The 23,705-nt window shown below is 39.9% G+C and overlaps 1 protein-coding gene across 7 annotated transcripts in view; it reads right to left on the bottom strand.

Moving 5' to 3' along the window:
• The window catches only part of apc (APC regulator of WNT signaling pathway), a 264,075-nt gene that overhangs the window by 32,875 nt on the left and 207,495 nt on the right, over positions 1 to 23,705 (bottom strand). For all 7 annotated transcript variants that reach the window (XM_067982952.1, XM_067982956.1, XM_067982957.1 and 4 more), the window contains 6 exons: positions 19,964 to 20,072; positions 17,191 to 17,304; positions 16,619 to 16,702; positions 13,099 to 13,206; positions 4,987 to 5,085; positions 2,505 to 2,883 (listed from right to left, as the gene is read on the bottom strand). In XM_067982952.1, the coding sequence (XP_067839053.1) occupies positions 2,505 to 2,883; positions 4,987 to 5,085; positions 13,099 to 13,206; positions 16,619 to 16,702; positions 17,191 to 17,304; positions 19,964 to 20,072 (893 nt within the window). The remainder of the gene's footprint in view (positions 1 to 2,504; positions 2,884 to 4,986; positions 5,086 to 13,098; positions 13,207 to 16,618; positions 16,703 to 17,190; positions 17,305 to 19,963; positions 20,073 to 23,705) is intronic.

Here is a 23,705-nt window from a genome sequence, read left to right as displayed (position 1 = left end):
GTGTATCATTCCAAAAAGTATTGTACTGATTAGATGAACATATATGATAAATAATGCTCTGAAACTCTGAAGTGGTAACTATACAATGCAGAAAATAAATTACAGCTTTCATTGTATAAACACATATATGAATCAAGCAAGTCACTAATGCTTAGCAAACTGCTAATAATAAATTACACTGAAAGAAATAGTACATTTACACAATGCACTGTTGAAGATGCAAATGGCCACCAGGAGCAGCCACCTTGAATCCAAGGCTATTTCTGGTTGATTTCAGAGCACAAAGATGTAAAAGTCGGTCTGGCTTCCTCTTTGCTGCAGATGGCATATTGAGCAGCTTAAACAATATACATTCTTTAAAAGAGAGTTCTCACCTTCTCACTGGTGATTTAAACAAATAAAGAAGAAAAATGCAGGCTATCTTGATCAGGAGGAACTATCTTTAAAAGCTTGTAAAAGATCTTTAATAAATACTGTCTTTTAGGATGTGGAGATGCCGGTGATGGACTGGGGTTGACAATTGTAAACAATTTTACAACACCAAGTTATAGTCCAGCAATTTTATTTTAAATTCACAAGCTTTCGGAGGCTTCCTCCTTCGTCAGGTGAAGGAGGAAGTTTTCACATCGTTCACCTGACGAAGGAGGAAGCCTCCGAAAGCTTGTGAATTTAAAATAAAATTACTGGACTATAACTTGGTGTTGTAAAATTGTTTACAATTGTCTTTTAGGAAGAGGAGATAAAAGAGTACTAACACTTGTGAACTAATAGCACTGTGCCTAAACTTTGGGTAGGGATCTTTGAAGTGAAAGATTCTGATTGTCTGCACTTTGTAACAATCCCACCAATCTGACAAAAAACCCCAATAACCATACTGGGCCATCAAGTGAGAGTTTTGACATTTGTAGGCTTATGTTCATTGTAAGAATAACACGAGCAGGCCTTAGGGGCTGAAATGTCTCTCGCCTGGGCGAAGAGGTTTGAAGTCTGCTGATCAGATGTCTGCATCAATAGAAGGAGATCTGCTTGTGACTGTCCATGGTAACTTAAATAAAAAACTGAGGAATGGAAAAGGTTGGAATTATCTCTTATGGTCTTCATGGAATCAGAAGGATACTTGTATGTAAGTGCATTAAAAGGCAGTAGTTTAGTTTGGACAAATAGGGCCATCTGGTATCTTCAAGCCATACATTTCTGTGGAGGGTATTGTTAAACCTGACTTTCATATTTTAATATTAGAGTCGTTTGGAGCTTCAATTTGGCATTTTGGATGACATCTTCATTATGGCCAGTACTGCATCCTAGATGGAAGTCGGGGAGAGGTGGGTAGGTTATATTTAAAGATAGGAGGGACAGTCAACGACAGGAAAACATTTTTGTCTAGACTTCAAAGACAGACCTTTTGCACAGGGTGCCCTACCAGTATATTAATATACAAACACACGGTGCCATAGAATGTAAGTTTGTCATTATATCCCAAATTACAAAGTTTAAAGCTCCTTTTGATCACTGTGACAGCCATCTTCCCACAAGGAACAAAAAAGGGCAAGTCAGTTCACAGCACGCTAATGTATCTTTTCAACAGGCAGTCACAGAGCAGCACTCGTGGATGCCTGGTGCTTGCTGATAGCTAGAATTGGTACATTGGGGAAGGGGGGTTAGAACATGGTGCAGACATAATATTGTTAGTATTTCTGTCAAAATCTGTCAAATACTAGGTCAATTTTTTTATACCTACAGGAGAAAATAGACATGGCATCTGGTTATAGGAAAAGCATTTAATGTTTTTCCCCATGCTAATGTCAGCAGCCTAGATGCAACTGAGATGGTAGCATAGTGGTTATGCTACTGGACTAGTAATCCGGAGGCCCAGATTAATAATCCGGAGACATGAGTTCAAATCCCACCATGGCAACTGGGGAACTTAAATTCAGTTAATTAAATAAAATCTAGAATAAATAGCTAGTATCAGTAAGGGTGCCCACGAAACTACCGGATTGTTGTAAAAACCCATCTGGTTCACTGATGCCCTTTAGGGAAGGAAACCTGCCATCCTTACCTGGTCTGGTCCATATGTGACTCCAGGTCCACAGCAATGTGGTTGATTCTTAAGTGCCATCTGAAATGGCCTAGCAAGCCATTCAGTTCAAGGCAGCGGCTCACCACCACCTTCTCAAGGGCAATTAGGGATGGGCAATAAATGCAGACCTTGCCAGCGCTGCCCACATCCCATAAATGAATTGAAGAAAAACTGAAAGGATGATAGATTTCAATGTACCTGCAAAAGTCTTCAAGCTGTGATGCTAAACAGAAAACTACCCTAAACACAATTACTAATCTCATTTTAATAAATAAAAGTGGCTGCCATGTACATTGCATTATAATGAAGAACAGTTTAAAAAACAGAACTTCCCTACATGTCATTTTTCATAAAGGCCGTTCCTTTTAATAGAAAAATGCAAGAAAACTAATTCATATAGAATACTGCACAGAAAATGTCATACTTGGATTTTTATCCTGATCCACGCCTCGTTCATGGGCTTCCTGCCATTCCCAGCATGTCTCGCAGTAAGCACGTATCTGTTCCAGCAGGTGGAGAACGCGGGTCTCCCGTCTTCCTCTCTTGTCATCCGGCTGTGAATGGATGATATTGTGTAGTGCAGCACTAGCCCGTGCACGGGCCTCCTTACTGCCACGGGAATTGCCTAGCAGCACAGAGTCTTTATCATTGCCGTGCAAAAGCTGTATGAGCAGCGGAAGACAACCAGACTGACGCATAGCTATACAGCTGTCCTGAGAACTAGACATTGCTAGCAAAGTTCGAGACATGTCATCCTTGTCGTGTGTGCCAAGCATCGACAGCAGCGAGTATACCATTTCCACCTATAGCCCAAGCGAACCAAAAAGGTCAAATTCTGTATACATCACAGGCTCAACAATTAGTGACATGAAGCCAAATTGCTGAAAATTTCGCAAACAGTATATCCAAGGATATAATTTTCACTGTTTCAAGATCTCTATAAACATTGGCTGATAATTTACTGTAGTAGTAGACATTTCTCTTTACTTACCACCAGCTAAGCAGACATGGGATGGGGTAATATTTATTGATTCAACTTTGCTTGGACAATAGTGTTACATTTAGCCCTACCTTCGCACTCAAATGTTAGAATAATATTGTAATTAGACAGTATCAGAAGGTCCAAATCCATTCAAACTAGAATCAATCAATTAACTTCCTGTCACTAGCTATATCTGGTTCATTTAATAAATATTATAAACTATAACAGCTTTATTAACTCTGCTTTGACTCTCTAGACTTCAGAATATTGGATGGGTAAAAGCATAGATTTCATGAAGTTGGGTAGTGATATTCTGGTCTGTCCAGTAAATTGCTTGTCAGTAACAGCTAACAAGGATAACATTTAAGTTTAGAACCAACTACTTAAGGTGAACTGGAATTTTTCTTATTTTGCACACCATTTTGTTTCCAGAATAACTCCACATACAGGTAATGTTCAGAATTTCTATTTCCAGTTCAGGGTATACTTGTGAAAACATTTTCAAAGTACCATCTGTACTAAAATTTTTATTTACTTTTCAAAGCTGATGAAACTTTTTTTCAAATGTCCAGTAAACTTTGATATGATAATGCATTGGACTTTGAAAGAAATATACTGCTGCTACGTGTCTGCCACCACTAAACCCTACCAAGGTTTACATGGTCATGGGTGAGGCCACAAAAAGCAGGCTTCTGCTCCACATCTGGGACTCCCCCACTCCAAAAAGCCACACAGTGCGCAGTAAGTGGCTGGGCGGGGGATGGTGGAAGAAATCCCCCTCCCCTGAAAAAGAATCTTTGAGGCAGGAGACTGGAAGAATCCCCAAGGAATTTCATTCCCTCGGTTTGCCAATTCCATTCTACTCCCCATAACCAGCAAGTGTCCCCTTTAGTCAGCATTGACAATTAGAGCCACAAACCTCAATCTGTGCCATTCACAATAGGCAGCAGGTTCAAAAGGGTAGGGTTCAACGGTCCTACTTCTGCTTGGAGGAGTAGTACCACAAAATACTCTAGTCTATGTTCTTGCTGACTGAGCGATATTGAGCTTCAACTGCAATCAAGATTCTCAACATCTCTAAGTGGGAGGCCAACATGCTATTGGGTCCCTCCAGTTTACTCACTTTTGAAGTAATGCACATTCCAATAATTTGAGAATCATACATAACAGGTAAGCATTATCTGCACAATATCATTACAGTAAATCAATTTAAAGATTTAACTAAATGTTAGATTTACAGTTCAGTTATTTAATCCTATTTACTGGTACTATGCTAATTTCTTGACCAAAGGTATCACTGAATAGTATACAACTATTTTTAAAAAGACCTGTAGAAATTCATAACTTTAAGGAAACAACTTCAAGTATTAACAGCCAGGAAACTAGTTACAGCAAAGCAAGCAATGCTACTTCTGCAGGTGGAATTAGAATTAGAAGCAACATGACAAAATATTGCTGGAATTAATAACATTCAGATTAATGCCAGAATTCCATTTGTTAGAAATCAGGTCAATTTTCTTCCCTTTGTGTAAAATATAGTTCTGTAGTTTTGCTGGTTACAATATAAAAGTTATTTAGATACCTATATATATTGAACCAGTGACTCTATTGCTAGATGAGTTAATTTGGGTTATGTTGATTTCTGCTAGAATTCTTTTTGACACTAAGTTTGATTCAAATATAATCCTTACTATGATCTTTTATTTCTTCCCTCCATATGTAGAGTACAGCTGTAATGGTTGCCAATTACCATTACATAACGCATCATTTTGGAAATATTTTCTAAAGGACACAGTAAGGAGTACAACATGCATTTGTTAATGAAAATAGCAAAACATATTGGTAAAGCAGCCAAAGCATTGTTAAAATTGACGTATTAGAAAAAATGCAGTGTAGCGACCTGTAGTCTGGAATCTTCGGTTACCTTGGTACCCAGGTGACTTGTCAGTCTTCGAGGAACTGAGTAAGAACTACTACAGCTCATCACACTAGCAGCATCTTGTTCAGCCCGTGATCCCGAACCCTAAAACACAGATAGGAAGAATTAGAAGTATTAAGCTTCTTAAATAAAAAGTAATGTTTCTGAAATGCTATGAAATTTTCCAGTGTTAAATCATTCCTTGCTTTTCAGGAACATTATCAGCACTTTTCTGAAAGTGACAAGTTGGGATAACCTTCCGACTGAGCCTCTAAATGGGACGGCGTATTATTAGTATCCATATAGTGTGGCTGAATGCCCAGTCCACATTGGATCTGGCATTGCTGGAGGGTGGGACAAAATAGCAGAAAACTGCATCTAAGCAATCTTAAAGGACTGCTTACAAAGGGTGATGGGTAAGTGGCTACAAATAGGGCTAAAAATGTTGTAGCCTTTATAAAGGTTGCTAATATTTTAATATACATTTCAGCCTTTACAAAGGCTACTTGGGTGACAAAAATGCCTGGCATCACCCAATGGTTGGCAAAATAACTATGGAGGTAGGAAACTGAGTCTGTGGCGAGTGATGGAGCAGTGCAAAACTTGAACCCTCTATGTGATGGCTGATGGAGATGGTGCACAATAAAGTGGTAGTAGAGTGTGGCCATCATACCTATGGGTCAGCATTGCGGCATGCCTGGGAGGAGGCTTAAGAAAAGCACCTGAGTGCGCAGATGACAGTTACTGTCACTGGCAGTGCCCACCCCAGATGCATATTATCCGTAGGTGTCCTCGCAGCAGAAGGCACAGCTCTGTATCTGGCGCTCTGCTGACCTGGAGTCTCTGTAGGCAGTTCTAGAAGATTACCAAGTAGGTGCCTCTGTGCCTGTGACTATGGGTGGAAGGGTTTTGGCAGCTGAGTACAGTCTGCTTTTGATGTAACCTGACCTGCCTGGCATCCCTCCACTGCTCCTCCTAGTTTTCCTCTAAAATCAAGAGAATCGGGGAGATTCCCATTGGAAGACCCACTATCCCAATATCTTGGGATATACCCAAAAAATGCAGCGCCTGAACATTTGGCACAAAGCTTCCTGATCAACTAAGTGGAAACAGAAAAAAAAAGAAAAAAGTTCAGAAATAGCCTCAAAATTCTGCTACAAAATGCACTTCTGTAGATAGCATACCATAGCAGTCCTGGGAAGCAATTTTCTATGGGTGGGTTCTATACTGGTGAAAATGCCAGGAACTTGCATGGACATGGAAATGACGTTAGTTGGGCTGATTTTACCATAATTAACTACAAACTGGAAAGTGCTTCTGTGCTTGGACTGCAAAACTGGATGAGATGGTAAATGAGTTGCAATCTGCATAAATACTCCACCATTTTTCCGATCAGTTATGCCCATTAACTGGGTGTAACTGACTGTAAAATCTGCTCCACTAGTGTTTGCATTCCAACTTTACATCCTTCTAATCGTAATGCCTTCAGCCAAGAGGCCGGGAACGCTGTAATCTATAAACTTCTTCAAAGTTTCCATCAATGCTGCTTCATAATTGGTTAACATGAGGTGCACCTGCTCAGTGCAAGACCTCTGTGATTTAGTCTGTCCATTAAGATTAAGTCACCATTATAAAATATGTCAGCTTCTGATCTATTCCAGAACTGACAAAGCTGATTCAATAAAAGCAGAGTACTGAAAAAGCCAGTACAGCAATGAATTCCAATTTGAATCCTTTGAACATTAGCATTACTTTTACTATAGCTAAGTACAAATTGGCAGGTGCTTCTGGCTTCAATATACAATTAGTGAGCATTTAAAAATGTATAGGCTAAACAAGCATATAGTCAGCACAGATTTATTAGAGGCAAGTTGTGTTTGGCATTTTTTTTTGAAGCGAGCAATTGGATAAAGGAATGCAGTAGAAGTAATGTATTTGGATTTTTAGAAAGTGTTCTATAAGGTGTCTCAGAGATTTGTTAGAAAAATTCAGATGTACAGTGCAAGAGGAAATGTAGTGGCATGGCTAGAAAGTTGATCGACAGACAGAAAACAAACAGTTAGGGTAAGTGGTGTTGCTTCTTGGATTGAATGAGAGTTGGAAGTGGTGTATCCCAGGGGTTAGTGCTGGGTCCACTTTTGTTCTCGATGTAGGAGATTTGGCCTTGGATATGGGAAGCACAACCTTGAAATTTGCTCACGCCACAAAAGTATGGGTTTTGGCAAACAGTAAGGAGGCATGTAAAAGATTTCAGGAAGACACAGGAAGTGGAATAGACAGACTGGTAGCAGATGAAACTTAATGTGCATTCATTTTGGGAGGAAAAAACAAGAAATTGCAATAAACATTTAATGGAAAGACACTGAAGAGTGTGGATGAGCAAAGAGACCGAAGGGACCTAATACATAACTCCCTGAAAATGCAAGTGCAGGTAAATAAAGCCATGAAATGGCCAATAGAAATTTAGGTTTTCTAAATAGAGCAATGAAGAGATGATAAATCTCAATGAAACACTGACTCGTCCTCTGCCACTGTGTACAGTTTGTGTCTCCCAATATAGAAAGGACATTAAAGCCATGGACAGTATAAATTCACTAGGGTGATGCTAGGGAAGGAAAACTATAGTCATGAGGAGAAAATGTGACTACTTCCATAGCAGCAGGGAAGGTCAAGAAGAGATTTAATAGAGGTTTTGAAAAATATGAAGGGTTTTGATAGAGTGAATAGGGCAATTCTACGTGAGAAGTCAGTGATGAGGGGTCATCAACTTAAAATTGTCACAGAGTATGGGGGCAGGTTGGGAGAGATTTTCTACCTAAAGGGCCATTGGAGCATGGAATGCTTTGCCACGTGCAGTGGTTGAGGCAGTTACCATTTCATTATTTTAAGAGAAAACTGGATAAATATTTGAAGCAAGGAAGATACAGGGCTATGGGGAAAAAGCAGGGCAGTGGGATCAGTTGGATTGCCCTAGTAAAGGGCTGGCATAGACACAAAGGGGCGAAAGCCTCCTTCTATGCTGTAAACTTCTATGGTTTCACCAGAGCTACTGGCTACAACATTTTTTTGTGTGCTGAGTGACCAATAATGGTACTGGGCAACTATGTCTTTTTCCTACACTACGTTCAACATTAAGCATCATTATGTAATCTGGAACAGAATTCACTTCAACTTTTAAACCTCACCAAGACACCAAATGCTGCACCATTGTGATATTTGTACTTCCCACATTCTATTTTGTGGACTCATTGTGTAAGTCTGTCAAATTATTTCCAACTTATAGCAAATTTAAGAATATAGTAGTTTGATGTTATGGATACGTGTACAAGTGTGAGCTAGATTAAGAGGGCCAAAACTCTCTTCATTCAGGGTATTTATTAAACTACAGCAAAGACTATAGATGCAAAGAATGGAAGAATGGTGTTTTAACCCATGTTCCAGATGAAGCTATTTAAAAAGCAAACTCAGTTTAATTGTATATTAATAGCTATTTATTTTAAATTCAAACCAACAGGTACATCTTACTTTAAATGCTCAATTCATATATTAAAATTAGTTCTGGTATTTGGTGAATCCCCCATTCCCACTCTAGGATCTTGTGCTGGTTCTTGTAACCTGTAAACTAATGAATGAGTTCAAGATGTTGGTAAACCTGATCTGATTATTTCCAATGAAGTGAGTGATTTGTAATTATTTCTCTACAGCAATTTACAGAAAAAAAACTTAATAAAAATAGACAATTTCAAAATGTGTAGCATCTCACACATTTTAAAAATGTCACCAGGAACATTACGAACAGGAGTAGGCCATTCAGCCCCTCGAGCCTGCTCCGCCATTAACTTAGATCATGGCTGATCTATACCTCAACTCCATTTAACTACCTTTGCTCCATATCCTTTGATAGCCCTACCCAACAAAAAGCTCCAATTGTTTTAACATCCTCAGCCTTTTGGGGGAGATATTTCCAGATTTCCACTACCCTTTGTGTGAAAAAGTGCTTCCTGATTTTGCTCTTGAATGGCCTAGCTCTAATTTTATTATGTCTGCTTTGCATTAAATTTCATCTACCTTGAGTCTGCCCATTTCATCGGTCTGTCTACATTCTCCTGAAGTCTGCTACTATCCTCCTCACTGTTTACTACATTTCCAAGATTTGTGTCATCTGCAAACTTTGAAATTGTGCCTCCTATACCCAAGTCCAGGTCATTAATATATATATCAAAGAGCAGTGGTTCTAATACCAACCCCTGGGGACACCACTTTACACTTCCCTCCGGTCTGAAAAACAACCGTTCACCACTACTTTCTGTCCCTTAGCCAATTTTGTATGTACGCCCCTTTAATCCCATGGGTTTCAATTTTGCTAACAAGTCTATTAGGTGGCACTTCATCAAACGTCTTTTCAAAGATCTAACAAATCATTTGTAGAATGGTAAATTCCTACTGGGAACAATAGCTCCAAAAGCTTTCATCACAGTATATGTTCTTGAGACACCAACAACTGTAATTTGTTAATCTCATCCATGTATTTGTTACCTCTAGACTCGACTATTCCAATGCACTCCTGGACGGCCTCCCACCTTGCACCCTCCATAAACTTGAGCTCATCCAAAACTCTACTGCTCATATCCTAAGTCACACCAAGTCCCATTCAGCCTTCACCCCTGTGCTCGCTGACGTACATTAGCTCCCGGTCCGGCAATGTCTTGATTTAAAAATTCTCATCCTTGTTTTCAAATCCCTCTATGGCCTCTCCCCATCCTATCTCTGTAACCGCCTCCAGCCCTACAACCCTCCAAGATCTCTGCACTCCTCCAATTCTGGCCTCTTGTGCATCCCTGATTTTCATCGCTCCATCATTGGTGGCTGTGCCTTCAGCTGCCTAGGCCCTAAGCTCTTGAATTCCCTCCCTAAATCTCTCCACCTCTCTCTCCTCCTTTAAGACGCTCCTTAAAACCTACCTTACCTGTCCTAACATCTCATGATGTGCTCGGCATCAAATTTTGTTTGACTTCGCTCCTGTGAAGCACTTTGGGACATTTTACCACGTTAAATGCACTATATAAATGCAAGTTGTTGTTGTAATTATTCAGGTGTATTTCTTTTGACTGCAAGCTAACAGCCGAAAGTTATGTGGAATACCAGCTTGATCCCATACAATACGGTACTCTTTGGATTTTCCTATTGAACAACTGAGAATCTTGATTTGAAAGTAGCTCTGACTAAATTCTAAAGCAATGAATTAAACCTCAACAAAAATATCCAATTTCAAAAGATGTGCATCATCTGAAACAATTTCAAAATATGATCAGAAACTTCATATAAAAGTTTGTTTTCTTATTTTGAAAAGCAATATTCATGCACAAATATTTAACATTTTCTCCTTTGGGATAGTCAAATTGCTGCAATGCCAACATTTTGACCTCAACTTCTGTAGGAGACCTAATTTTGAATCATAGTTTTGGATTCATTGTCAGGCTTTCCCAGAACGTCCGGCTGCTGGTCTTGGTTGCATAATCTTGTTCCACCATTCAAGCATGCATATTTTGTGGTTTAATGAAGTGGCGGCACTGAGTTGTGTTAAACACAAATATTCATGTGCTGAGTAGTCTTGTTCTCCCCATAGTACGAATGTGGGCTTGGTCTGGAGGGATGGGCAGAGGTGGAGGACCTTATTGGGTAGCCTTACTGACATCCTGACTTTGACTGAAAAGTGGCTCACAGGTGGGCGATACACGGCCCTCTACCGAAGCTGTACTTTCTACCACTTACCTTGCCCAAACTGCTGTGGTGACAGTGTGGCTCTTGTCAGCAAGTCACACATTGGCTTTCTCACCTACTCTCTGGCAACTTCTCCTTTCAGACTTCGCTCTTTTTCAGGCCTCTCCTTTAAAATCGTTTTCTACTGCCATCTAAGCCCCACCCGGAATTTCTCTCCTTGGTTTTTGCATTGAGTGACTCATCGACCAGAGTGATTTCAATCTCCTCTTGCACCCTCCTCTATGAATTCACTGACCTCTTATCCTCTCTAAATCTTTCCCTCCATATAAACTCTGCTCTCCTTTTTCAGTCATCCCCTTGATCTCGTCAACTCCTGTGGCCTCTCCAGTTCCATGTCGCAATCACTTATGAGGCTATCTCCGATCATTTCCTTCCCCTTACTGTCCTTCAATCTCACGACCTTCTGCATCCATTCCTGAAAACGCTCCTTGAAGTCGCTTACAACTGCAGTCTCAAGCTCCAAACTGCTTAGCCTTTGGCTCTTCATTTGCTGTGATAACTCTACAGCTGTTGATTTGCTCAACCACTCCTTCACCTCAACCTCTGATATCCTTGTCCATAGCAAAACCTTCACTATCTGCCACTAGGGGTTGTTCCCCTAGTACAGCCTCCATCTTCTCTCCATCAAGTCCATGGGGTACAAACTTAAGCATACTTGGTACACAACTAGCTTAGCCGTCTATCAACAGATCTGGCTCGACCACATCAAGTTCTACCGGGCCTTGCTCTCCTCTGCCAAAACAGCTCATTACTTTTGGATCCTGCAAAGATATCACCAACCACCTCCTTAAACCCATGCTCCCTGTCCACTCCACCCTCACCTCTATTAAGAGCGAGGAGGTCATACTTTGTTGCCAAAATAGAGACCATCCGTTCAGCTGTTTCTGCTGTGTTCCTCTCCTCCCCTGGCCCACTAAGCTAAACCTCCCTCTAGTCCCATCCTCATCTGAGACTTGAATCCTCCCCGTCTCATCCCATCTCGCTTTCCGAGCTTATTTTATCCTTCAGACCTACCTCCTGTGCCCTCGACTACATTCCCACTAAACTTTTGATCACCCAATTACCCTTTCTGGCCCCCACTTAATACATTTTTAAAAAAAAGTTTCCTTCTACTCTGTAAAAACCTTAACTCGACAGAACTATAAACTGGGTTACTTGGTTTTAGAAGCCATTTAGTTTTGCATCTAGCTTAGAAAGAGAAAAAAATTAATTACATTTTATTCCTAGGAGCAGAATCATTAAGTAGACTTTGGTTACATATAATTTTGAATGGATTTTGGTAGCACTGTGCTTAAACAAAGAGGTGCAATGTGTTAAGAGTACAGATCCACAGAGGCTCAGACTACATAGTGCAGAAAATAACCTACTTAATAAACCAACAATGGAAGCTTCCTTTAATGATGCTTGGTTGCTACTAATATAACGTTTCCTGTTCCAATCCTAAAACCATGAATGACCTTATCAATTCAAGAGAGATTCTGCAGAATGGATTATCTACACTGTTCAGCAGAGAAACAAACATGCACTCATCATTTTGATTAGACTGTTCACTTTAGATAACAAAGCAAATCATTTGCAGATGAAGACAAATGAATAATGACAGAGCTTTTGGCTAGGTTATATAAGATCCAGTTAACAAAGCATCAGTTTTCTTCTTCATTTATATTATTTCTCAATTGGACTATAAAGCTAAATTAACATAACATATGCTCTTATTGCACATTTTGACATAATGCAAATGGATTTTCTTTTCGCTTTTTTTTTAACATTGTTAAAAGGTTCTCAGACTATTACTTTATCATCATTCAGCAGAGGGAAGAAAATGGTATTTCAACAGTCCATAACAGGTGCTTAAGATTAAACAGTGATTAAAGGCAGTTGATGTAAACATTAGACAAAAGAGTATACACTACAATTTTCATCAAGCCATCACCCTTAATCCTTAGCAGTATTTCTGCACCACATCTAAACATATGGAATTAGAACTGTATTGTTATGAGTGTCTGTAATAAATGCACACATGCCCAAAGTGTTCCTAGTACTGATATAATATAAAATATTATAAAATATACTGATAAAATATAAGCAAATATAACTTTTCTCTGAAATTGCATTTAACAATATTATGGAAAATGTATTTACTTGAACAAACAACCTCTTCAATGTGCAGAGGATTAAGCCAAATCATCAAGGCTATTTTACTTCCCTTTCTCTCTCTATATTATATATATATAAACACATCCCTTTATAAGAAATGCACCAAACTATATCTGTTTTGCTGCAATACATCTTCAATGATCTATTTCTTAATATGTACAAAATTGAAAATTTCCTCACCTGCCCATTCCCTGTAGTACCCATGCTGGTTTCTGTTGTTTCTTGACAATCAATTGGTCCTTCTGCATCATGTGACACTGTTTGTTCATGTTTATTTTGCGATGACTTCTGTTTGAAGAATAGCCGTGCCATTAAATTTAGAACATAGACGAGGAGAAATGTGAGAAATTTTTAAGCCTTCTACGCCTCCATGCTGCATCTCTGCAATGGAACTGTCCTTGCTGCTTTACTCCTTAACCTCTGGCCTTAGTGATCAGCAGCAAGCACCATCCCCCTCAGTGACATGACATGATGAAAGTAAAGGACGTCCACTGAGATTTAGCAGTGTATCGCAATACAGACACAAAGGATGTGCTCAGAAAGCTACAGTCCTTTTCTAACTGTGCTGTTAAAATGACAGGAAGAAAAAAATCCTCCGAGGGTGGATGAGAATACACGAAGCAGCTCTCAGAGCATTTGGTCACATGACAAACATCCTGAAAATCTAGAGCCAATAAGCTCCTACTCATTGAATAGCTCACACTGTAAAATAAAAAAACAAAGTAGCCGCAGGGCAGACAGAAGCATTTTTCCTTTTTAGTGCATCCATTTTAGACAGAGTGCCATTAAAAATATATGTTCTTAAAAGGATTCTTTGGGAGCAGTTGTCTATCAGGAGGACGACTTATGCCTAAGGTTTAAAAAATGCAACAAAGTAAAAAGAAAAACATGTTGAATATCATAATTAAAAGCATTCACTACTTATTGTCAGCCATGGCTCAGTGGGTAGCAATCTCGCCTTAGTCAGAAGGTCGTGGGTTCAAGTCCCACTCCAGAGACTTGAGCACATAATCTAGGCTGACATTCCAGTGCAGTATATTCCATTCGGCCCAATAGGTCCATGCCAGTCTTTATGCTCCACATGAGCCTCCTCCCTCCCTACTTCATCTAACCCTATCAGCATATCCTTCTATTCCTTTCTCCCTCGTGTGTTTATCAAGTTTCCCCTTAAATGCATCTATGCTAGTCACCTCCACTACTCCTTGTGGTAGAGAATTCCACATTCTAACCACTCTCTGAATAAAGAAGTTTCTCCTAAATTCCCTATTGAATTTATTAGTGACTACCTTATATTTATGGCCTCGAGTTCTGGTCTCCCCCACAAGTCGAAACACCTTCTCTACTGAAGGAGTGTTCCACTGTCAGAGGTGCCGTCTTTCAGATGAGACTTTAAACCAAGGCCCCGTCCGTCCTCTCAGGTGGACGTCAAAGATCCCATTTGAAGAAGAGCAGGGGAATTCTCCCGGGTGTCCTGGCCAATATTTATCCCTCAACCAACAACACTAAAACGGAGTATCTGGTCTTCATCACATTGCTGTTTGTGAGACCTTGCTGTGCACAAATTGGCTGTCGAGTTTCATACATTACAACAATGACTACACTTCATAAAAATAATTCATCAGCTGTAAAGCACTTTGGGACATCCTAAGGTCCTGAAAGATGCTATATAAATGCAAGTCTTTCTTTCTATCTTATTGGAGCTGAAATAAATCTGAACATTTAAAAAATGGACTACCAAGTCCATAAACCTATTCAGGTAACTGATGCTAACATACTATGAAACTCCAGGGGTTTCTTGTGATTTTACAGCTGCGCCAGGCATGATAGAAAGGCAACCTTCTGAATATATCAGACTCACTCTACTTCTATAAACAGCAAACACATATGATTCAAAGGAAAAATGGAAAACAGCCCATTATGATTGGCAGAAATAAATGCTGTCTTTGCAAATCATTTTTAAAAGTATGCTATTCCCAGAGGTGGTCACATTATTTTAACCCGTGCAGTGCAGTGTTTACTTGTCTGGGTGCTGTTGTGCTTCAGAGTTCCTGAAAAATATAGTCACTTGACAGAGCACCTTCCTTAGCTGACATGTTTTAAACATCACATAGATTCACCTGATTGCATCTATGATATGACCATATCAATCTGAAAAAAAACACCAGAAATCAGAAGAGTTAATTTCATTTCCTGCTGCAGCTAAAATGCTGGGCTTAATTTTAGACCCATTTAGAAACAGTGTAATTGCAGGAAATTTGTGTGTATGGCCCTTTATAATGGCTACGTCCCCAGGCTAATGAGTCGACATGCGTTCAGACGTAGGGATCGATAAACGGGTGTAAAAGAGCAGGGAAACTCGGGTGCAGTGTAGTCATATTTACACTGGGTATTTGCATTATGCCCTGATCACGTGTGTCTCTGGGCGTAAATTTTACCCCATATAGATTAATCCCCAGATTCAATCCAGGTGTGCCTATTTTCTAAAGGAGCCAGATGATGAAACTGTGTTTGATAAAAATCCAAAAATTAAGTTTTAAATTATTGAGATGCATTGTTCCATACAGATGGCCAACGTGAATAGTTCTGAACACCCGTCTCTATCAAAACCCAATGCATAAAGAGGGAACTCGACCCTGTCCTCCAAATTTCTCTCCATCTTTCCTCTCCTGTAGGTTGTGACTAACGGTGAGCTGCATTCCCACAAGTACCCGCAGCTCTCTAATACCTTGCTCACAGGGCTTCATGTATAACCTAAGATTGTGAATCTTGGCAGACTACTTGACTGAGGGAGCCTTAAAAGATTAGTCCAATCCTGTCCTCACTCAGCATTCATACATGTGCACTTTTCAGAAGAGGTCACCAGATAGTGAACTGGAGCCCTACTTTTTATGCTTCTTACCCCAGTAGTACTGTCCTGATTGAATCAGCTTATACAATGCAAAACGTTTTTTTTCCTCTCCCCATATCACTCCTTGTGTGAAGAAGGTCCTGACATTAGTTCTAAATTTGCCTTTTACAAGCTTGACTCCAAGTTCCATCATCATGGTTTAGTTTTAACAGACCTAACTAACCTTGTGATGTTTGAGTAAAAAGTATTCTGTGTATTGCCGAACCAAAATAGTTAACTTTATTTTTGAGATACACTAGACAATCACAATGTTGTCAGCCTGTTAGCTTGTTATTTTTTAGTACTGAGGTCTAAAAGCCAAAACACATTTGTCCATGTTCTGTATGAAAGGCTGCAAGTTAAGCTCAAGATGGTGGGGATTCAGGGTAAATCCTGGAAGTCGATAGTAAACTTATAGGAAGAATTATATAATGCAGCTGTCATTTGTATTTGTGCAATATCTCCCAAAGACAAAGTTAATTGTGTTCCTTCTGGAATACACAAAATATTTTATTTCCCTCAAACATTTCCGTTAGTTTCAGAAAAAAAATACCATTGGAGTACTAAGTAGACAGTTTACAGTTTGATGCACAAAAACATTTTTTTCAAATTTGCAGAGATGCTGAAACCTTGTAGCTCCATGCTGCTGCCCCAGCTGACAATAGGTACCTGTACAAACCAGGGATCCAAAATGGGACTTTTCCTGATTAGATTATTTATGGAATGAAACATGCCTTGCTCTAAAAGCCAGCAATGCTTTGAATAAATTCATAATTTCAAAGCTAAATAACAAATAGTAAAAGACAAACTGACCTCAGTTTCTGTTGCTTGGGACTGTAAATGCTGTCTCAAACGAAGCATATCCTTCTCTATTTGCTGAATCCGTACTACTCTCATCTGCATTAGGATGAACTAAAGTTAGAAAAGGGAACCTTCTCACCTAGCCTGTTAAAGCTGCATTACAGCAATATTTCCAATTTTTGCATATTAATGTTCTTGATTGGATGCAAAACTTTACATTTATAGAACTGACCTTTTACTCCTTACAAAAGAGCAAAAAGGGTGCAACAGAATTAGACTTTGAAATCTATGACTATTTTACCATCACAAAACATAGTTTAAACTTTATGTGCCCAATATTAACTTCCTTTTCTTTCCAAGGCGGTTGAAAATTTATCTTCAGATTATAATTTAAAATAATACTCCAGTCGTTGAATGATACAGGAAATCACTAAAAAGCAATTTGTTCAATTCCTTCATGAGGAGAAATTCACAGATCCATTATTTTTGAGCAGTGTTTTTTTCTGTTATTTTCATATTTATTGTTAATTATTCTATATTGAAACATCACAATATTCCTTTAAATTGCACAATTTTGATACTACCTGAGCTCGCTTCTCCATATCTTGACATGTTCCCAGTTGTTCTTCCATTGCAGATCGAATTTGCCGTGCTTCATACTCTAACTGCCTTCTTGTCATGTCTGTCTGCAGGGAAAACTGTCCAAAAATGGCCAATCAATATAATTACAGTTTCCAAGGAGATAATGGACTCGAAACACTCTGGCTCCACAAACATTATAAATTCCCAATAGATATAAGAAAGTTTGATTGCATTTAAATAAAAATAAAATCTTTTAAAGGGAAAAAGATAATTTAGTAATGAATTTAAACTTTTGGTGCACAATTGGTTCATTTAAAAAAATTAATATGTTCAAACAGCAACAACTTGAATCTTTCATGTCTGACATCTAAATAATAGAAAGCCAATGCCATACTCAAGAAAGCTTTGGGCACTATGTGGAATTTAAAAATCATAAGTTTTAAAGCTTTTTAAAAAACTTACAAAATCCATTAGATTTCATTGCCAACATCATTGAGTTACATCAAAACTACAGCACAGAAACAGGCCATTTGGCCCAACTGGCGTTTATGGTCCACATGATTCGCCTACTTCATCGAATCCTATCAGGATACCCTTGTATTCCTTTTTCCCTCATGTGCTTATCTAGCTTCCCCTTAAATGCATCTATGCTATTTGCCTCAAGTACTCCTTGTGGTAGCAAGTTCCACATTCATACCACTCACTGGGTAAAGAAGTTTCTCCTGAATTCCCTATAGGATTTATTAGCGACTATTTTATATTTATGATCTCCAGTTTTGGACTCGCCCACAAGTGGAAACATTTTTTCTACGTCTACCCTATCAAACCCTATCTTAAAGATCTCTATGCGTTCACCCCTCAGCCTTCTCTTTTCTAGAGAAAAGAGCCCCAGCATGTTCAGCCTTTCCTGATAAGAATATCCTCTCAGTTCCGGTATCATCCTTGTGAATCTTTTTTGCACCCCATCCAATGCTTCTACATCCTTTCTATAACATGGGGACCAGAACTGTGCACAATACTTCAAACGTGGTCTAACCAAGTTTCTACACAAGTTTAGCATAAAACTTTTGCTTTTCAATTCTATCCCTCTAGAAATGAACCCTAGTGTTCGATTTGCCTTTTTAGACTCTTATTATTCAAGCAGTTTGTGGCCTCCTTGTTCTTCCTACAAAAATGCACCACCTCAGTTATCTATATTGAAATTCATTTGCCAATTATATGCCCATTCTGCAAGTTTATTAATCTCCTCTTGCATTTTGCCGTGTTCTTCCTTTGTATTAACTACACCCCCAAATTTGGTGTCATCCACAAAATTTGAAATTGTACTTCCGATTCCCGAATCCAAATTGTTAATGTAAATTGTGAACAACAATGGTCCCAGCACCGATCCCTATGGTACACCTTTTCCCACCTTTTGCCAGTCTGAGTAGCTACCCTTAACCCCTACTCTCTGTTTCTGTTTGGTAGCCAGCCTGCTATCCATTCTGCTACCTGTCCCGACTCCACATTCTCTGAGCTTAGCCATGAGTCTACAATGTGGTACCTTATCAAAGGTTTTTTGAAAACCCAAATATATTACATCTGGTTGATGTCAGGTTGACAATACAAGTGAGAACCAGGTTGAATATAAAAAGTACAGAGAAGTGAAAAAGGAAATAAGAGGTGTTTTTTGGACTGGAGGAAGGTATACAGTGATGTTCCCCAGTGGTCGGCACAAGGACCACTGCTTTTTTTGATATATATTAATGACTTGGACTTGGGTGTACAGGGCACAATTTCCAAATTTGCAGAAGGCACAAAACTTGGAAGCGTAGTAAACAATGAGGAGGATAGTAATTTCAAGAGGTAAATTGGCACAAGGCAGATGAACTTTAACGCAGAGAAGTGCGAAGTGATACATTTTGGCAGGAAGAATGAGGAGAGGCAATATAAACTAAATGGTACAAATCTAAAGAGGGTGCAGGAAGAGAGAGACCTGGGGGTAAACGTGTACAAATCTTTGAAGGTAGCAGGACAGGTTGAGAAAGCGGTTAAAAAAGCATACGGGGTCCTGCGCTTTATAAATAGGGGCATAGAGTACAAAAGCAAGGAAGTTACGTTGAACCTTTATAAAACACTGGTTCGGCCACAACTGGAGTATGGTGTCCAATTCTGGGCACCACACTTTAGGAGGGATGTGAGGGCCTGAGAGAGGGTGCAGAAAAGATTTACTAGAATGGTTCCAGGGATGAGGAACTTCAGTTACGTGGATAGGCCGGAGAAGCTGGGGTTGTTCTCCTTAGAGCAGAGAAGGTTAAGAGGAAATTTGATAGAAGCATTCAAATTAATGAAGGATTTAGATAAAGTAAGTAGAGAGGAACTGTTCCCATTGGCGAAAGGGTTGAGATCCAGAGAACACAGATTTAAGGTGATTGGCAGAAGAATCTAAGGCCACATTGGGAAAAACTTTTTTACGCAGTGAGTAGTTATGATCTGGAATGCGCTGCCTGAAAGGGTGGTGGATGCAGATTCAATTGTGGCTTCCAAAAAGGAATTGGATAAATACTTGAAGGGAAAAAATTTGCAGGACTACAGGGAAGAAGCGGGGGAATGGGGCTGACTGGAATTCTCTTACAAAGAGCCGGCACAGATTCGATGGGCCGAGTGGCTTCCTCTGTGCTGTAACTATTCTATGATTCTAACAAAATACAGAAACACTTATAAAATTACATATTCCTATCTATATAATCAATTACTTTATGGAAAAATAAGCAGCAGAAATTCATCTTAACTTACATTTTCTGTGAGAGGGAGAGTATCAATCCTCTTAGTGAGATTTTGAAGCTGTGCATAGTACCAATCCTTTTCCTTCTCTTCCTTTTCAATTTCAGCAAGTAATAAAGACCTTGCATCAAAGAGAAAATGTACAGTTACAATGCACTTAACTTACTTATGGAACATTTAAACAATTCATGTAAAGAAATATCAGTCTGTTGATAGATGCAATTCCCTCTTTATTTTCTCCAGTGAATCTCCCATGGCATTTCTTAAGTTAATTTTAATGCCATGCTGTTTTTTTAAAAAAGACAGTAGCTCTGTCATGTAATGCAAATGTATTATTCTTATGCTAAGGTGCAGCTACGCCCCTTAAGGCCACAAAGTCCAACTGTTGTTAAGTAAACAGTCTCAGGTCAATCAGAGTTTAATTGTTGTTTGCTGAGGGAACTATGCATATTAGAAAATGTTTGCAGTTTCAGGCTGCAGGTTTGAAGTACCCAATATTAAGTGAACAACTTTTTTTTCTTAAAAAAAAAGACGGTTTTGCCATGCGTAATGAAGTGTGGATATGCTAGATAAAACACAGGTCAGATATACTATCTTTACATAACTGGCATTGCTAATGCGTAGTCGAGGGCCTGAGGTGCAATTTTGTATGTTTATCATGGCACTGCTGCAGGCTAAACACAACAGTGATTTGTTTGCTTGTAGTCGTACACAGCAAATTTACTGAAGCAATACATCACATGACTGTCCTCAAGGTAAAAATGATCTATCTTGACACTGTACGGCACTGTGTTCAGTATAACCTGGTCTACATGCGGCGTAACCAGCAGTCCTTAAGGGGACCACTGAAGGCTGCCACCACAAAAGTAAACTTTGTAAAAAAACCTTAATGTGGAGCCAGGAGGAGCAAGAATGATCCTCCCTTTGCTCCCAAAGACCACCGCCCGCACATTTTGCGCCCGACTGCCTCCCTCCACCACCCCCCTCCCCTCAAGACCTACCCGAGGGCCACTGCAGGCGTTGCAGCGGCCCAAATTGATTTCAGCTTCGTCGGCGAATTGTCTGGGGACGCACACTTCGGTGGTCTAATTTAAATGAGGCCCAAAGTCCAATTTTGATCGGGCCAAAATGTTCCAGCGCGGGGATCGTTCCCTGCGCCCAGTTCGCACCAGCAGGCTAGTGCTATCCAATTTTTCCCCCATGGAGTCTGGTTCCACATGTATGCTGATGACATTCAGCTCCACTAGCTGGGCAGAGTAAGTAATGTTATGTGAGCTGTGCCTCAATTGTCTCTAGCGTTGCCTGTCTACCATCTTGAAAGAATGCTTATTTAACAATAGAAACCAAGTAGAGCCCCAAAACACAGTTCAGTAAATTTCTAGCTAAGATTGGTAGGTAGTCAAAATATTTATACAGAAGGAATGGAAATTATAGGTCACAAATTTACTGCTGTTCCCGAGTTAAGCGGTCAATATTCATTGTAGTCAGGTTTTACTAAATTACTTTTACAAAGCACTAATGACTAAAGCATTAATCAGCACTGCAACAAACATCGGCTCCGTAGGTGGAGAAAAGTGTCTGCAAAACTTGAAAAAAGTCTAATTTTAACCATAGTGATGAATTCAAGTTCCAAACTCATACTCAAGGGTGTGACTGAATTGAATAATTTCACGTAAATCAAAAGGCAGCTGCACATATAGCTACTTAGGCTGCAATTATGAGTTGACCTTTTTAATGCTGAACATAAAACTGAATTCTGCTTGGTCAATCAGAACAGATACTAGCGAAAAAGGGATTCAAAATATAGACGTCTATTGTTAAAATGTGCAGTGTTTCACTAGCAATAATGTATTTCCATAATGGATGGCTCATTGCTGTGAAACAAAGCTTCAGTGTGCTGCGCAAACAACGAAGTACAGAACAGTGTTTGTTTGCAAGGATAGCAACACATATCAAATCTAGCCTCTGGATGATAAAAATAATTAAAAATAAACTACCACATGTCCTTTGAAAATCAGAAATGTGGAAACAAATTATTTCCTACGTGCAAGACTGATTCTTTACAACATAGCACAATCGTCTAAACAAAGCTCAGGGAAAGCCACGTGCACAGCTGTCTCGTAATCTGGTCCAAGACTTCTTTCGTTAGGGGAGTCCATACTTGAAACATTAACTTGTCTGTTTTGTCTACAGATGCTGCCTGACCTGTTGAGTGTTCCCAGCATTTTCTGTTTTTGTTTGATTTCTAGCATCTGCTGTAATTTGCCTCTCCCCCCACCCCCAGGCCACTTATGGAAGCAACTGACACCACTGAACTGGGGTGGGGGGAGAACTGGAGACCTGAATTTGTAACAGCTAGTAAGAGTTAAAAGAGACAAGCATGTAATTGAGAGGGAAGGAATGGCTGGGACAGTAAGTACTTGACATCAGTTTTTACAAGGTGGTGGATATTGGGACGATAGGAACACCAGAGGTGGAAACAGGATGGTTATTCAAAGAGAAATACAGTCGCCACCGCTTTTAACGAGCACATTGGTGTTAATGTGATTTGCGCGCTATTAGAGGCCACCCTCCGTCAAGTCATATGCTACTTCCACTGTGCTAAGCGGGATAGATTAAGAACAGATCAAGCAGCTCTAAAAAGAGGATCCATGAGGCACAGTGGGCCATCAGTAGCAGCAGAATTGTACTCCACCACAATCTGTAATCTCATGGCTCGGCATCACCATCAAGCCAGATGACCAACTCTGGTTCAATCAGGACTGTAGAAGAGCATGCCGGGAGAACATAAGAACATAAGAAATAGGAGCAGGAGTAGGAGAAGCACCAGGAGTACCTGAAAATGAGATGCCAACCTGGTGAAACTATAATACAGGACTACATGCATGCTGAATAGCAGAAGCAGCATGCTTTAGACAGAGTTAAGCGATCCCACAACCAACCGATCAGGTCAAAGCTTCGCAGCCCTGCTACATCCAGTCATGAATGATGGTGGACAATTATGCAGCTAACAGGAGGAAGATGCTACTTGAACATCCCCATCCTCAATGATGGTACAGCCCAGCACGTGAGTGCAAAAGACAGGGCTGACGCACTCACAACCAGCTTCAGATAGAAGTGCCGAGTGGATGATCCTTTTTGGCCTCCTCCTGAGATCCCCATCATCACAGACGCCAGTCTTCAGCCAGTTCGATTCACTTCACGTTATATCGAGAAACCGCTGAGTGCACTGGACTCAGCAAAGATTGCAGACCACGACAACATCTTGGCTGCAGCGCTGAAGACCTGTGCTCTAGAACTAGCTTCGCCTCTAGCCAAGCTGTTCTAATTAGTGCAGCTACAGCACTGGCATCTACCCCACAATGTGGAAAATTGCCTAGGTGTGTCCTGTCCACAAAAAGTAAGCCAATCCAACCCAGCCAATTACCACCCTATCAGCCTATTCTCAATCATCTGCAAAGTGAAAGCAGTCATCAATAGTGTTATCAAGTGGTAATTACTCACCAATAACCTGCTCACCAGTGCGCAGTTTAGATTCTGCCAGGACCGCTCGGCTCCAGGCCTCATTATAGCCTTGGTCCAAACACGGATACAAGAGCTGAATTCCAGAGATGAGGTGAGAGCTAACTGCCCTTGACATCAAAGCAGCATTCGACCGAGTGTGTCACCAAGGAGCACTGGTAAAACTGAAGTCAACGGGGATCATGGGTAAAACTCTCCCATTGCTAGAGTCACAGCTGGCACAAAGGAAGTT

This window comes from Heptranchias perlo, chromosome 4 (assembly GCF_035084215.1).
Source record: "Heptranchias perlo isolate sHepPer1 chromosome 4, sHepPer1.hap1, whole genome shotgun sequence".
In the NCBI taxonomy this organism is placed as follows: domain Eukaryota; kingdom Metazoa; phylum Chordata; class Chondrichthyes; order Hexanchiformes; family Hexanchidae; genus Heptranchias; species Heptranchias perlo.
Note: the sequence above shows the minus strand (reverse complement) of the source record. Positions and strands in the feature narration are given on the sequence as shown.